This window comes from Alexandromys fortis, unplaced genomic scaffold (assembly GCF_014885135.2).
Source record: "Alexandromys fortis isolate MF-2015 unplaced genomic scaffold, M_Fortis_MF-2015_v1.1 scaffold_101, whole genome shotgun sequence".
In the NCBI taxonomy this organism is placed as follows: domain Eukaryota; kingdom Metazoa; phylum Chordata; class Mammalia; order Rodentia; family Cricetidae; genus Alexandromys; species Alexandromys fortis.
In genome coordinates this window covers 77751-93545 of record NW_026067983.1, presented here as the reverse complement: position 1 = coordinate 93545, position 15795 = coordinate 77751, and the positions used below count along the sequence as shown (strand labels likewise).

Here is a 15795-nt window from a genome sequence, read left to right as displayed (position 1 = left end):
CTTCTATCCAGGTACTCACTCGCTTGGCAGTCCCCATAGGTGGCCTTCGCAGTGGGACTCTCGGATGTCCCGTTGGATGAAGGCTTGCAAATGGCTGGCCGTCACTTGTGCAGGTAGTGCTGAGCCTAGCGGCAGACAGGTCACATTGTGCTTCTCTCTTGCATGCCGCCACCTGGCCGTGTTTTAATGCTGGACAGACCAGCTTCTCGCAGGAGTTCTGAGCAAGCCCAAAGCTGAATGCTTACTGACTTCATCATGTTCTACTGAAATGCTAAGGTTGGCATCTCTTCTCTGGTGGTTGGAAAATGCCTTGTTTTAAGTCTTATAGAGCTGATGAGTAGAAACTTGAACAACGCTTTCATTTCGGGAAGCAGGCATTACTCCTGTCAGGACTCATTTCTCTCCATCCATCTGACAGCTTGTTTCCATGAGGGTGCTTTAATCACCAGCCGAGGACTGCATTCTGCCCATTAGATGGATACTATCTTCAAAAACGCTAGCACGCACTGAAAGCAGCTTTTATTACAGTAAAAAGCCCCCTCGATTATTTATCTATCTGTTGAACTTTATAAAAGAAAATTTGACTTTTCTCCTAAATAGATTCTGTTTTGACATGATTAGGCCAATATAAATAGATCCTTGTAGGTATGTAGTGTGCTTTTTTTTTAAAAAAAAAAAATCCACTTCTGCTACAAAACCAGCTTGCATCACCATGGAAAATTTATATAAAAGCATTTCACTATATAATTACAACTTGGTGGTTTATAATACAGAAAATTGCTTGTTGCTTTATTATTAGCTGTGATGAAATCTTGTGTTTGGGAATGAAACTAAGTGGCCATTCCCGTGGATGAAAGCCTAGTCTTCATAAACACCTCCAGCCTTGCTGTCCGAGCTGCGGCATCAAGGGGCGAGACCTCGGCCTTTATTTTTCAATCTACACATTAATCTCCTCAGAGACACTCTTTATTGAACAGAAAAATAGCTGAATAGTTACTATGAGGTAAGCGACCTGCAGAAAGAAAATTGTCTGGGGAAGGAAGCCATGTGAACAGCGTGGCTCATTTGGATCTCAGCAATGCTAAATAATTCGGGTGCTTCTCAACCTTGACAAATAGTTTCATTTGACAGAATGAAATAATTAAGTCTGGATAAGGAATTTTTAATCTAGCTTGTGGTCTGTAGAGCTGAGAACTGCAAGGGTACAACAAATTCTTTCTTAGAGGTTTGAGCACCCTTTACGTCCCCAATTTTAGTTCCATATTTTCTGTATTCCGCAGCTCTTTCTATAAATGTTTGGTCACACCTGAGGGGGCCTAGGATCCAGAACCGTCATCTGTTATAGAGTTTCTGCTTTCCCTAGGATAAGTCTCACCCAGATCTGCAGTCCCACAACCTGTGTGTCCCAGCTCCCTCCTACTAGTTGTGCATCCGGCCGCAAAACCGTAGTTAGACAGAGTTAGTGCTGGTCCGGAGTAACTAAGGATGCCCCACAGAGGTCTTAGCCCATCTACAATTATGGTGAAAGTGTAAATAAAAATAAAGAAAGTGTGCTCTTTTCCTCAGATGTCCCAAAGACATGCAAACTGCTAACAATAACCAGAGATGGTTGTGTGCAATATAGAGCCCACATGAACTGCGAAACTGAGGCCACTCGATAGATCCTCTGAGGGACATTCCTGAAGCCTTGTAACTTTGGGTGGAGTAGTCAACATTGTGTCTGATCATCCTCTGATGAACAAATCGCAGAGGCTCGGAGGGGAGGATGGCTTGAGAGGATGTCCATGACAGAGCCTTGCATTAGGACTTGGCGGTCCTTGTGCAAACCACAGCATGCCTGAGCGTGGACAACACTGTAGCTCTGTTTTCCTCATTAGGTCAGTAAGATGGCTGTCGGGAGGCAGTGGGCTTCTCACACTGCACTCACACGCCACCTGCCCCAATAGCCATCCTTTGCTGTAAACCAAATCACCATATATATCATCACCATATCCTGCGCCAGCTCCCTGCTGCGCCTGCACATTCGTCAGGAAGCAGGATTTGCTTTCTCTTCGGAACAATACTTTGGTTGGTGATCAAGCTTTTTATTGAAGCGTAATTTCCACACAGTAAAACATAACAGTTCAATGAGTTTTGACAAATCTGTATTGTCTTAGCATTGCCAAAATCATAGCGTAGAATGAGTCCCTCAACTTCCCTCCTGCCCTTTCTCTGGAGTTAGTGTCTACCCTACCTCCTGGCAAAGTCATCATTTTTTTTTTTTAACTAAAGATAGACAGTAAGACATATCACAAGCACAGAAAATTGTTTTAAGAGACTGGCTTTCCCAAATAGAATGCTTGGGGAATTGTTTTCAGGGTCATAGAGCATCAGCCTACGGTGTGGGGTCCAGGCTGGGAGCTGTCTGTGTGAGCAAGCTTAGTGTCTTAGGACTACCAACTCTGGTCACATTTGAAAATAGATTCCAAGCCAAGCCTACATGTTGGGCATTCTCCAAAACATGAAATTGCAGGAATTGCAGGCTTATGCCTGTCCCCTTTTCCTTTGATCATCACCATTCTGGGTTTCCTGTCTCCATTCTTAAATGGCCCATGCACTGTTTCTAGTTTCCAGGATGGAAGGATTGGTCAATAAGGAGATGGTGAGAGAGGGAGGGAGGGAGTTGAGCAGTGTTTGGAGGACCTGGTGTTGAGCTGCTGTCTGTACTGAGACCCTGGTAAAGCCGCCAGGCATAGAAATAAAAGGGCTACTTCCCAATGTGCACTTTATCTCTTCCCCTAAAAAGTGAAAGAAAAAAAAATGTTTTACCAGCTGCATATTGGCAAGAAGATGATGAAGGACAAATTTCAGTATTATATTAATGGATATAAGTGGCAGAATTATTTAAAACACAAAGTGTGGAGGACAGCTAGTGTTGTAAAGAAAAACTCTCAAGAAAATCTATTCTTTGGCTAAAGGTTGTATTTTCTGAAAATTCAGTCTTCTGTCTGTCTTTACCTCTCAAAAGGGATCATCTAAGGTGACCACTGCTTGGTCTGTACATCTCTAGGCTTCTCTGAAGATGAGCTTGTCACTGCAATCTGTGTCAACGTGGCCTTCCCTCCTGAGGAGCTTCAGTATAAACTCCTTTTCCTCCGCATTCTCTGACTGCCAGTTCTTATGTCCATGTTCCCTACTCAGACCTGGGAGCATCCTCCCTTGACCAGCGTCTTCCCAGGGCCTCCCAGTTAATGCTTAATAAGTTAATGGTTCCGGGGATGAAAGCCCAGATGGACAACTTACTCAGCAAAGCTAAATGGAAGATGTTTTGAGGGCTTTTTCCAGAAGGGACTTGTCGCTGAAATGTTAGGACGTTCTGAGAGCCAGCTGTCTTCGTTACAGGCACTGTCTGGATAATCATTGAGAGTTAAAAAGATAGAGATGAACTTATCCAAAACTCACTTGGTCCTTTAGATCAATAGACGTAATCAGTAGGCAAGGGTGTATGGCAGACTTCTAATCATGTCAACAATGAGCGAATATTTAGAGACGTTGTCTTCTTGTCCTTTCATCTGGGACCCACGGATTATTTTACCGAGATGCACAGCATCAAAGTGACAGGGCGTCTTTGGCTGGAGGACAGCGCTCCTGTCTAAGTAGACCTCCTGATTTGAATGTCCTCCCAGTTCTGCATCTTGTTTTTGAGAACAGTTGGTACATACCTAATCTATTTGTGAATTGAGACAGGATTTTATCATTATTTTTAAGTCTAGTTTCCTTGGAGCTTAAGGAAAAGGTCTTATTTTCCAAAAGAAGAATATTACATTTATTTAAAAGAAAAGGAAAAAAAGACATATTTGCACTGTTGCCTAAGGAAAATCTGTCTTAAAATTCGAGGCAGAATTTTTAAGAAGTGCTGAGCTGCTTCAGGGTTGTTCTGCAGAAGAGATGCATTAGAACCCCCGTGCTCACTAGGTTGTCTTGCTTGAGGGTTGTTCTGCAGAACTGTAGCATCAGAACCCCCGTGCTCGCTGGGTTGTCCAACAATGTCCGAAAGTCATCTGTAATCAAGAGTAGGTTTACCCCTGAAGACTGTTTTTAGTTCATGGTTCATAAATGAAGATTTTTGTGGACATATAAAGGATTTCGTGAGGATTTTAGCTGTTATAATGAAAAGCACTCATGGCTGTACTATAGTTATGGAGTTGAAACCAAGCAATGTAACTTTCATAGCAATGAGCTTAATGTGCTAATATGCTGAAATTAGCAATACAGCTTTTCAAACAGTGTTGAATGGATTTATATCATGTACTGATAGAATATATGATTTTGTCATGAAATGTAAAACACTGAAATTACGACTTGTATCCAACTCTAGGAGGTATAGGTAAGAACTGAAGAGCTTAATTGAATTCCTTACTTGAAAACAAGGTATTTTGACCATTGGTCATAGTTCCTGGAGAGTATTCATGTGAGCATGTGTTTGTCATGGGTGACCACATCCCAGTGAGGTCACGCACTACCTGTGGCTTTCTCAGAGCCTGTACAATGGCAGCAAGGTCGTAAAAAGACTGAGGGGCACAATGTCCCATGAGGAGGAGCACAGACAGGCTAAAGGGAGAAGAGACGCTGTGTGACCCCTGCCTTCATCTCAGGTGGAGTCTCCACCAGTGTGGCTCACCTGGCGTCAGGTGGACAGCATACAGTGTGTTTCACAGACAGGGACTCAGCAGAGGTTCACACAGGCTTGTGCCTTTGTCTGTCACACAGATGTTTCTAGCCAGCCAGGCAACAGACTCACTTAGCTGGGGTATCACCTCCAGATGTTCACTAAAGAGAGACCCTGCCACCCCACTGAGAGTAAGCAGACATCTTTCCCCATCTGTGGCCACTCAGCAGCAGGGCAAATTAGAAAAGGGTTAGCTGTACCATCTTTGTAATGGTTGTGTTTGGAGTTCAAAAACACATAGAAAATAGCGTAATCCGAATACTTACAAATAGTACACAGTAACTGTTCATTTTAAAAGTCTGAAAGAAGTCAAACCTGGCAGGCAGAATTTCTCTGTGACTTTTGTTTGTAGATTTTTCTTGCTGATGCTAATTGCTAATTTTTCCACTCTGGCAAATATGAGTGTTTAAATGAAAACAGCTTTAGTCAGATACCTAAAATAAAAGAAGAAATGAAAATTAACCTCCTCTGTGCATTTATATCTCGTGAAACTGGCTTCAAGATGTCCCCATTGCCTGATCGTGTGTCACGAATATTCACAGAGAGCATCTTCGTTCCTCAGATGAGAAAGTGGAAGATATTGATCATGCACACAGTACCCTACATCACGGTCTGAGGGGGAAAGTTTGAAAGCTTTGCTACAGTGCGTTAGGTTTGCAGAGATCTGTGGTGCCCATTCTGGGTGCCGAGCCATGAGGTGCTCGGATATAAAATGATGAAAGACATCCACCCTGTGCTCTTGTGATGTTTGAATTTCAGTTAGAAACCCAAATAACTGTTAACAAAAATAACAACAAAATGCAGGGCCATAATCCGTGATACAAAGAAAAATATATTAGTTAAATGGTGATAAAATTAAATGCTCTAAGGAGCCAGATCAGGCATGTTGTTGTGAGGAAGTAAAAAGGACAGAATCTGCCAAGGTCTCGTGCAAGAGCCAGCATGGCATATTCATGTTTACAAGATGGCCAGAGGCCAGGGTATCTGGAACACAGAAATGGTAGGTTACAGTACACTGTAAGAAGAAAGGTGGGCTGGGTCGTAGAACATCTGTGGACCACTTTAAGAGGTTTGGATGTTATTGTAAACATGGTGGGATGCTCTCTGACAGTTGTGCGTTGAGGACAGATGGTACCTAACATAGTTGGAGATGATAGGTGGAACCGCATTGTTGAAAGGTTCCGCACGAGACAGAAGCCCAGAGTCGAGCATCTCAGGGAAACACTCAAGAAAGTAGCAATAATGCTGGCCACAGGAGTGGTAGTGGAGGACGGTGTCCACACTTAGGCTCCGCTGTGCAATGCTGTGGGCTTGCTCACCGCCACAATGGAAATATAAGGGAGACAAGTTCAGCTTCAGGGCTCGTGGAATGGGGTGTTGGTGCTCACTCCGCGAGAAGACGTGGGTGAATGGGTGGATGGAGTAGAGATTATCTTGGTGCTGTTGGGAAGTTTATGATACCTTCTAGATATTTCCTAGCTCAGTGGTTTGGGGAAGGTGTTAGATGGGTGTTTAGAGAGCATTGGAGCAACTGGAATTGCTCACCTTGCTCAGTCGCCCATCACAACGGGGCTGCTCTCTTAGAAGAGAAGGTAGAAAGGGAGATTATGAAATGCGCTCCTTTTCAGTCACAGGTTCCACTTTCGTGTTCATGGGGATGGCACGGTTTCTTTTGAATAGAGATTCCTTCTTCATAAAATAAGAGTTTAGGATGTTATAAGACATTTTGCAACTCCAACGTTCATACACACACACACACACACCGCACACACATACACATGCATGTGTGCACACACACATGCACATATAATTTCAACTCATAAACCACTGTTCTGTCAGGAACCATTCCTTTTACAAACCCTAGTGGAATTCTGTTCTTGGAAAGAAAGTATTTGCCGTGTGGCTTTTTGACCAAGTGATGGCAACATCATTTTTTCTGAATGTCTTTATCCTTCCCTTCCTGCCAGTACCCCGGTCGTAGAGGTGAGGTCAGGGAACTCACTGGAGGCAGCATTGTTCCGCAATTGCACACTAAAAAGTGTTGTCTGCAATGCCGCGTATGTATCTATGTCAGTGAATTTGCAAATGCGAAGTCAGTTGAGTTCATGAACTTGATGAGGTGGTCTCTGGGAGTTTCCAGGATCTTATAAACACATTAGGAGGTCAAATTTCAGAAAGATTTCTGTTGAAAGTACATATATGTTCCATGAACACTCAGGTCATAGCTCAGCTTTTCACCGTTGGTGAGAATTTCTGTTCTGGTAAGGAATGGCATTTGCCAGCACGAGTGAGCATAGCCTCTCTCTTTACAAAGTGCTATTATTTGCATCTTGTTTGACTTTATTGCTCGACCTTCCCTGACACCTGTCAGTCTCCCATTTAAATGGCCATGAAGGGTAAGGGTGAGGGCAGGCCGTAGAGAAATGACTCAATGCTCTTCTTCCAGAGAACTCCAGTTCAGCTCCCAGTACCCGTGTTTAGTTTGCAACACCTGTATTGTTGGCCACTTCACATACATCTGTAACTCCACCTCCAAGGGATCCAACCCAGGGCCCTCCACTGTCACCCACGCACATGGCATCCTCATCATTGTAGTTGTTTCCCACACCCAGCTCCCAAATAACCACAAGGAGATTATTATTACACATAATAATAATCTTAGCTTGTCTTGTTTCTCTCTGGGCTTTTATATTTCCCTAGTCTGTACACCGCCCTTTACTTCTTGCACCATGGTTTGCTGTGTAGCTGTGTGGCTGACCCCTGGTGTCCGCTCTCCTTCTCCCTTTGTCCTCTCTGATCTCTTCTCTTCCTATTTATTCTCTCTGCCTGCCAGCCATGCCTACTTCTCTCTCCTGCCCCACTATTGGCCATTCCGCTCTTTATCAGACCAATCAGGTGTTTTAGACAGGCAATGTAACACAGCTTCACAGAGTTAAACAAATGCAGCACAAAAGAATGCAGCACCTCTTTGCAGCATTAAACCAATGTTCCACAGCACAAACAAATGTAGCACATTTTCAACTAATAGTCCACAACACATAATGATAAGCACATACATCATAAACAAAAATAAAATAGACTTCTTACAATGCCCACCTGAATTTGCCTCTGTGCTGTTATTATTAAGCTCAAGAAGAAAGCTATGAGTCAAATTGTGTGAATGAAAACGTAATTGACATAGCTTTTAAAGTGAGCAAATGAGGAGAGGCAAAGATGAAGAGGGAATTCAGGTTCTGCTATGAAGGCAGACGTGTAACGGTGGAAGATGTCTTCTTTCAGATGAGTAAGTTACTGCAAACATGCAGGCGAGACAAGCCCAGAAAAGACGTGAAGTTAGAGAGAAAGTTAGCAGTAGCCACTGGGCCCAGGACATAAGCCAAAGGCGTGACTGGGGTAGGGGACAAAGGTCCTGTTAATTGTAATAGCAAGGACACTGTTGTCCCTGCCCCGGTAAAGTGTCTGGAGTTGTCCTTTGGGTGCTTGTATGTTTTGAGTGAAATAACAAGCAAAAGTACCAGCAAGGAAAGATTTGAGAAGAAAGGCAGTCTGGGGAGCCAGGGACAAGGGTGGAGCGAATTAACAGGGGGGACAGAGGAATGCAGTGGGGTGTCGTTTACGAGCAGAAGGAAAAGCCGCGCAATTGCGCTATCGCACAGGCGCATTACAACACATACTGCAGAAGGCACGGGCGCTGAAAACAGTGCACGCTGAACTTGGTCCTGCAGTGGAGGAAGCAAGCAGCTGAGGCAAATGATAGCGGTGGGAGAATGGCTTAGAGGACACGTTGCTTCCCTAAGAACATTCCGCGAAGGACCCATGAGAAGGGATGGATCCAGAAGCTGCTCAGAACTGCCCCCGCCCCCGGCAAGTGGGGACCTTTGCCACCACGCATCTCCTGTGCGTTGGACTGTCCGGCCAGTCTCTTACAATTCCCTTGCCACACACCCCATGTGGCGTTGTTCCTTTCATCTGCTATCCTCGTGAAGCTGTTTCTGGCAATGTTGTTTGAACACCTGTGTCTTTGGGCCTCCTTTTCAGCATTTTCTGACGCGCCAGCCTGTCCCATTCATTCTGCCAGCTAAGCTGTGGTATCAAGAGGAGGTTTCCCATGGTTCATTGAACTTCTGTTCAGGAAGAAATGTCAGTCTTCTTGTAAATATTTTCCTTGAAGGCTCTTGCGCTTTCTTGCCCTCTTCTCAAATCCTTTCTTTCTCCCCATAAAACTGCGCTAATATCCTATGGCTATCCAGTCGAGGGTGAGAGCTGGACAGAGTTGAAACAGACCTGCCTGCTGTCGTTTCTCTGAAGAATGTTTTTCTCAACTCTGCTGTTTTCGCCAAAAATAAGACTTTTATTTTACTATTTTTTTTCTCATTTTTTTTATGGTCCTGGGTGTTCTTTCTCCCCAAACCTGCAGGACGAGGTGCCCTACAGTTACACAGCCAGAATTCAAAAGGAGTGTAGTGTCTGCTCCTTGGGCTCTCAAGCCGTGTGCAAACAATTACGTGTTTGAGACAGGAACTGCTGATTACTGCTCAGAACTAGGACAATTATACAGAAAATAGTCTTCTAGCCTGCACTTAAAGATGCTTTAAGGATGATGGGAGGTATTTCTCCTTATGCTGACTGCTCAGGAATAATAGAAATTAAGTTGTCAGCACGAAGGAAATGCATATTGAAATTGTCTTTCTCCCTTTTGATATGGATTTTAATTGGTATGCGTTTTCTTTGCTTGATCATCTCTGCTGGGCTTGGAGATATTTGCGTCTTATCCTATTACGGTTCATTTCTGTATATTCTTGTTCTCCACCAAAATATGGTATGAGCCGCGACACTTTTCATGAAATACTTTCAGTCTATCTGCCGCCTTTTCCGCCTTCATCCCAAACAGAACACCTTCCCAGCAATGACTTCTGCCATCTCTCTTCACTCCTGTGCCCACCTGTACACGCAGGGTGCTACGATAACAACCAGAGTTTATTCTTTAAAGTCCTCGTTAGACATAAAATAAAATCTCTGACACATGAGATCAAAATGCAGTGGTCTTACTTCTTTATAACGCACTGAAACAAGGGCAGAAAGGTGTGCCCATTTCCCAGCCATTAGCAGTGGCTGGAGCCTAACTGCCACTAAATGAATAATTGTTAAAAAAAATGATGAAAACTTCCAATATGCATCCCTGCAGTTAAATTTAAGGGATGTACCAGCATGTTCAGGGCTGCTTGCGATGGATGGATCACATGACATCTAAAGAGCTTGCCCTTCAAAGTTTGAGTACACTTTTAATTCAAACATTAAAATGTGCTTAGATTTTTGAACCCTGTTATATGTGAACATGAGTTAAACTAAAATTCTATGCAAAAAAAAAAATGTAGTGTTGAATTAGGAGCGGCAGGGCTGCGTCCCCGGCACCCGGCCGCCCGCATGGCTAGGTTATGCCCAGAAATAATTACACGGAAACTGTATTCTTTCAAACACTGCCTGGCCCGGCTAGTTCCAGTTTCTTATTGGTTAGCTCTTACATATTGTTCTAACCCATTTCTAATATTCTGTGTAGCCCACGAGCTGGCTTACCAGGGAGGATCTTAACCTGCGTCTGTCTGGAGTGGGAGAATCATGGCGACTCCTCTACTCAGCTTCTTTTTCCCAGCATTCTCTTCTGTTTACTCCACCTACCTAATTTTCTGTCCTATGAGGGCCGAGGCAGTTTCTTTATTATTAACCAATGAAAGCAACAGATAAGATACAAGACCCACCTCCATCAATGTCGTTTTGTTTTCCGTGGTCACATTCTCTGCATGCTGCTAATCAGGATGGCTGGAAAACAGTTACGTAGGTATCGACCCAGCCAAGTAAGGAAGACATCTGAATAATTTTTTTATTTTAAATCTAGTTTCTTGTTTACTTCGTATTTAACTCCATTCGGGTCCAATCAAAAATATATTATGCCCTTCCAAAATGGTAAAGATCATTCATATTTTTAAACTTCAGAATTCTACAATGAGTATTTCTGTATTTTACAATTCTATTTCTGAAATACTATCGTAATTCGATCCTATGGGCACCAGAGCATTAGTTCTAAAGAACCACTACCATTTAGGTTGGCGGTTTTATAGCTGTTAGTATTTGCTTATATGTGAGTTTGGAGAGGTTTCTATGCTAACGTCAGCCTTTCTTGAGAAAGGGCCAGCGCAAGTTTACTTATATTAAGTAGACTTTTGAACTACGTCCTTATGAAAGTCTTGTGGCTTCCATGGACAAGATTTATCCACCTTCTTCCCTTAATGCTTCCAGCGTTTTCTAGCTCAAGTTGAGGTATTAAAAATGAGAGTATGAGTTGAATCTGTTGCATCAGGAACTATTGACTTCTGAACCCCTGAACACTCTCTTCTAGCTGCTCTCGAAATCTATTGAACAACTGAAGCAACCAGGCAGCCATCTTGAAGAAGCGGAGGAGGAGCTTCAGGGGGACCAGGCCATGGAAGACAGAGCGACCTCTAGCGAGCACAGCACTGGGAGCAGCCGTGCTTGTGTGGAGGACACACTGGGACAAGTTGGGGCTGTGAAGGTCAAGGAGGAGCCAGTGGACAGCGATGAAGATGCTCAGATACAGGAAATGGAATGTGGGGAGCAGGCTGCTTATATGCAACAGGTAATAGGCAAAGATTTAGCTCCAGGATTTGTAATTAAAGTCATTATTTGAACATAAATGTGTTGCAGATTTTGCTAAATGCTTATCATTACCTATCAGCATATATTCCCAATTTTAGTGTTTAAGAATTCTAAATCAGGTAAAATGATGTTTTCTTTCTTTATAAAGATCACTCTATACTGATCTCTGAATGAGTATGGGTATCAAGGTTTCATTGAACCTTTACTGGTAAGAAAATGCCTGTTACACTAAAATTATGCTATATAATATCCAGGAAATTAATAGGCTTTAAATCCATCTCAAAGCCTGATACAACAGTTACTTCTAGTGAAGATGAACTCATTGTTGTTTTTAGTTTTATCTACTGAGGTCTGTGAGCACAGAATGTAGTCTACAGCCTGATCAATGAAGCATTCTATTAGAGATGATGTTTTTAACATTATAGAAATCATTTTTTTCATACAACTGTACATAATGTATCATACCATAGTCTTGAACACTGTTGAAGGTAGTCTGCTCCCTGCCCCCTTTCTCTCTCTCTCTCTCTCTCTCTCTCTCTCTCTCTCTCTCTCTCTCTCTCTTTTTAAGTAGAAACCTGGCTACCGTGCCAGCAGCTCTAGGTTATTGCGTAGATCACAACTGAAAACCTTAGCCATTCAGGTGGTTTTGAGCAGAGACGCAAGCTGAAGTTCCGTTTTGACCATTACCTTACGTCTGACGCAGCATTGCACAGTGCTTAAACCTTGTGGAAGTTGCTGATGTTGAGTTCTGAAACGGAATCCATGCAAATGCTGTTCAAGAAGCGGCGTGCAGCCCTGTGGTCCACGCAGATGCTGCGATGTATGCACAGCTGCAGAGAACGTAGTACGATTACCACTTGATACCAAATTAAAAGCAGGCCTACAAGAGGGGTGACTCACGCTGACGCCTGGTATCCTTGGGATCTCTCGCATACCGTGGTATACACCACATCATTTTGAGAAATAAATAAAAAAAAAAAGCTGTGTTGGTTTAACAAGACGAATCTGCTTGTATATGATGGCAACTTCCAGAAGGACCATGTCCTTTGATGCTGGAAAAGCACAAACAACTCTGAACGCAACAGAGCCCGAGACGATGTTTATTTAAGTCAGCTCTTTGTCAGGGTCCCGCTGTTCTACAGAAAAGCAGTTCTGTGAGGGGACAGGAAATGTCTCGTGGAAACAGGAAGTCCGAGTGACTCATGTTCTGGGGAATGTAGGAGAAACAGTCTGAGGGTAGTGTTCTACCCTTTCAGTTTTTGAAGGGTATTCTATGAATTGATGTATTGGCTGGGAAAATCCCACCATGAGTTGGGAAACCCTTACGGAAGCTATTGGCTAGAACGTTTTCTTCATATCCCCTTTTGATATGTTGGCCTTCTTTTACGGGTTTACTTTTGTTAAGCTAGTCAAACGTACGCTGTATTAAGACCCCTTTGGTATGGATAATCCAAATTGACCTAGAATCTTCCTGAGGATTTTTTTCTATTAAAATATTTATATTCCTTGATCCCTGCTATTTAAGGTGTAGTATCCTGTTTCAGGAGACAGCACTTTTGCCAAATGTAGACATGGTTCAACTGTATGTTATTAGCACGTGTTGTTTACACTTCGCTGTGACATTTAAAACTATTTCTTTTAAAATGTTCCTGCTAAAGATACATTATCCTTTTTTTAAAAAGTCTCCATTTGAATTAAATTAACATAACTAGAGTTAGAAAGTTAAAAGTTTTTCCACATAATGAAAATCCTTCTGATAATTTGACAGCTAGTTCTACTAGGTAACTCTCCCTATCACCAATACGTTTGGGTTAATATATTCCTTCATATTAAAATGACTGTTGTCAGTTGTTTTGCATTAAAAATATGGCATGCCTAAGATAAAATTGTATATTTTTCCATCTCATAAATATTCATTTTCTTCAAATTCCTTTTTCAATCTCATAAAAAAGGGATAGTGCATCTTTTAAAACACATTTTATTTGGGGAGGAACACGTGGCTGAGCAGACTTTTGTATAATATTTCTTCAAAGATATGTGATCAAAAACAAAAAAAACTATTTTTTATAATGTCATTGGAGAGAACTTCATCAGTACATTTGGTGGACGTAATTGTTTGAATTTGATAGTCTTTGAATTTAGTCAAGAAACTACCTGGAACCAGTAAAACGAAAAGCTGGACATAACTAACCTTAGAATTAACCGATAAATGTCTCTTCTAAGATCTACTGTATTTATTATGATTTACACCCTTGGAGGTGATATCCTGTTTTGTGTTGTAAATATATTGTCTGTATGTTTCCCTTCTTGCCTTCTGTTATAAGTCTCTTCCTTTCTCAAATAAAGTTTTTTTTAAAAGATCCCTTTTCATACATTTGGCTTTGTGTAAAGTTGATATGTTTAATGGAATTTGAAACCTGTACATTAGATCACATATACAAATTTCCATTTTTTGTTGAAACAAGAAAATGAAGGTATTTTGAAAAGTTGCTTCTAATACCATTTAAAATAACATAAAACAATAACAATATTTAACTATTTGTATCAGCCATTACCAACCAGGAGACAGATGTAAAATCAGTTGCATGCTCCATTTTCTAGTGTGGCCTTTTAAAGGATGTGGTATTTAAATTAAAATGTCATCCTATAAATATAAAAGAAATATAAATAGTCCCTAGCGCTATTCAACTTAAAAATTATTTTAAACTTTTAACTTGGGCTGTCAAGAGCTCCGCGTTAGCTACAGGCGTCTGCTACCAAGCCTGACAACGTGAGTTTGATTCCCAGGTCCCACACGGTGGGAGGAGAGAACTGAGTCCTCAGACTGTCCTCTGACAACACATCGGCTCTGGCACACGCGCGCACACACACACATAAATGTAATTAAAAATTTAAAAATAAGCTAAATATGCTCCCTTGAATATAACAAGCTCTCAATAAACGTTAAAATGAATCTTTTTGCAAGTACCTTAATGCTGTCTGTTACGGTGAGATTCCAAACCGCAGATAACAGTGACTGTGACTATGCTCAGGGAGAAGAGGGATGGCATGATCCACCCCCCCCCATGTTTGGTGGCAGTTATTGCAATGCTGTGTGAAGAGCAGCGAGCCAGATAAAGCCAGCTTTCCTGTGCGCTGAGGTAGTGTGAGGTGATGCGACCCAGCCCCGGACTGTCCAGCTTATTCCCCTTCTGGTTTGTTGGCAGCAGAACTTACTGTCAGAATTTCAGAATGTGCTACTGTGTGCTGAATTAAAGGGGTTAAATATGATTTTTTTAAAATGTCCTCTGGTTCATTTACATTGCCCTCTATATATGACTCTATAGTACTGTCATGAAAGTTAATGTTTCTGGAGGTCAGAACCGTACGGCAGCATATTACACGAGATATCATCCTGCTGGCATTGGTGGAGGTGGAGGCTGGAGCAGAGCTTCCTGCTTTTCACAGAAATGAGCAGTCGTCTGTAAGAATTTTTATATTCATCATACTTAGTGTTTGCCGAAAAGTATTAAAAAGGGGATTCAAGTTCAACGTATTTTTAAACCTAGTACCTGATTCATATAGATATTAATAGCATAGTGGCTCTTAGATTTTGTGTATTTTTTCAATAATTGAAACATATAGTTCTAAATAATTGTGTATGGGTAAAAATAGGTACACAGCTAACGATCAAATTATTCAAGTCTGTAATTGTAGCCACTCACAGTGAAGAACTCAGAGGTACAAGAGGACTTGGAGATTATTTCCCTTTATTATTAACTTCTCCACACCCAATCTAAAGAGAAGAACGCAGGGCGGGATGGGGGAGGGAGTCACAGAATGTAGACAAATATTAAGGAACCAGAAATGCGGCTTTTGCGTCGAGCTAAGACTCTACGTTTTTACGTGTTTGTATTCGTATACCTAGCACAGTAACTTCCTGGAGCAAATGTTTAGACCATGCCATATTCCTGCATCTTTTTGATGAAATGGATTTTCATTTTAACTATGGCCGACTTAAATGCAGGAAGTGTAGTTGTGAGCACCTCGAATCTATTAACCTTTTCCATCCGCCTGTACCACGGGCATTTAGGGTGGTTATAGCATGAAACGATCCTGGCAGAGGATCCTGGCAGACTACCTCTGATGGGAACCTGGGCAGCCCTGACTCCTGTGCTGAGCGTGCCAAGACCCCTTTCTACATACCCAAGATGCCTACCCCCGGCACCTTATTCAGCTGCTCCTACAGTTCTCATAGTCTCCTTCCACCCCGATCTCCCCATTCCCATCAACACGAACTGATCCGAATCAGGTCTTTACATCACTACGGTGAATGACAAGTGCCGAGTGTTTTCCTAGTTCAGAGATGAGAGCTTAGTGCACGTGATTTCATCTTGAAATGCATCGGTGTTTCCTCATGAAAACACGCACGTGAG

At 42.2% G+C, this 15795-nt stretch overlaps 1 protein-coding gene across 8 annotated transcripts in view; it reads left to right on the top strand.

The window, feature by feature from the left end:
- Hdac9 (histone deacetylase 9) overlaps positions 1–13732 on the top strand; it is a 511434-nt gene extending 497702 nt beyond the window's left edge. For all 8 annotated transcript variants that reach the window (XM_050158706.1, XM_050158702.1, XM_050158705.1 and 5 more), the window contains one exon: positions 11103–13732. In XM_050158706.1, coding sequence (XP_050014663.1) covers positions 11103–11411 — 309 coding nt within the window. In that variant the 3' untranslated portion in view covers positions 11412–13732. The remainder of the gene's footprint in view (positions 1–11102) is intronic.
- The last annotated feature ends 2063 nt before the right edge of the window (positions 13733–15795 follow it).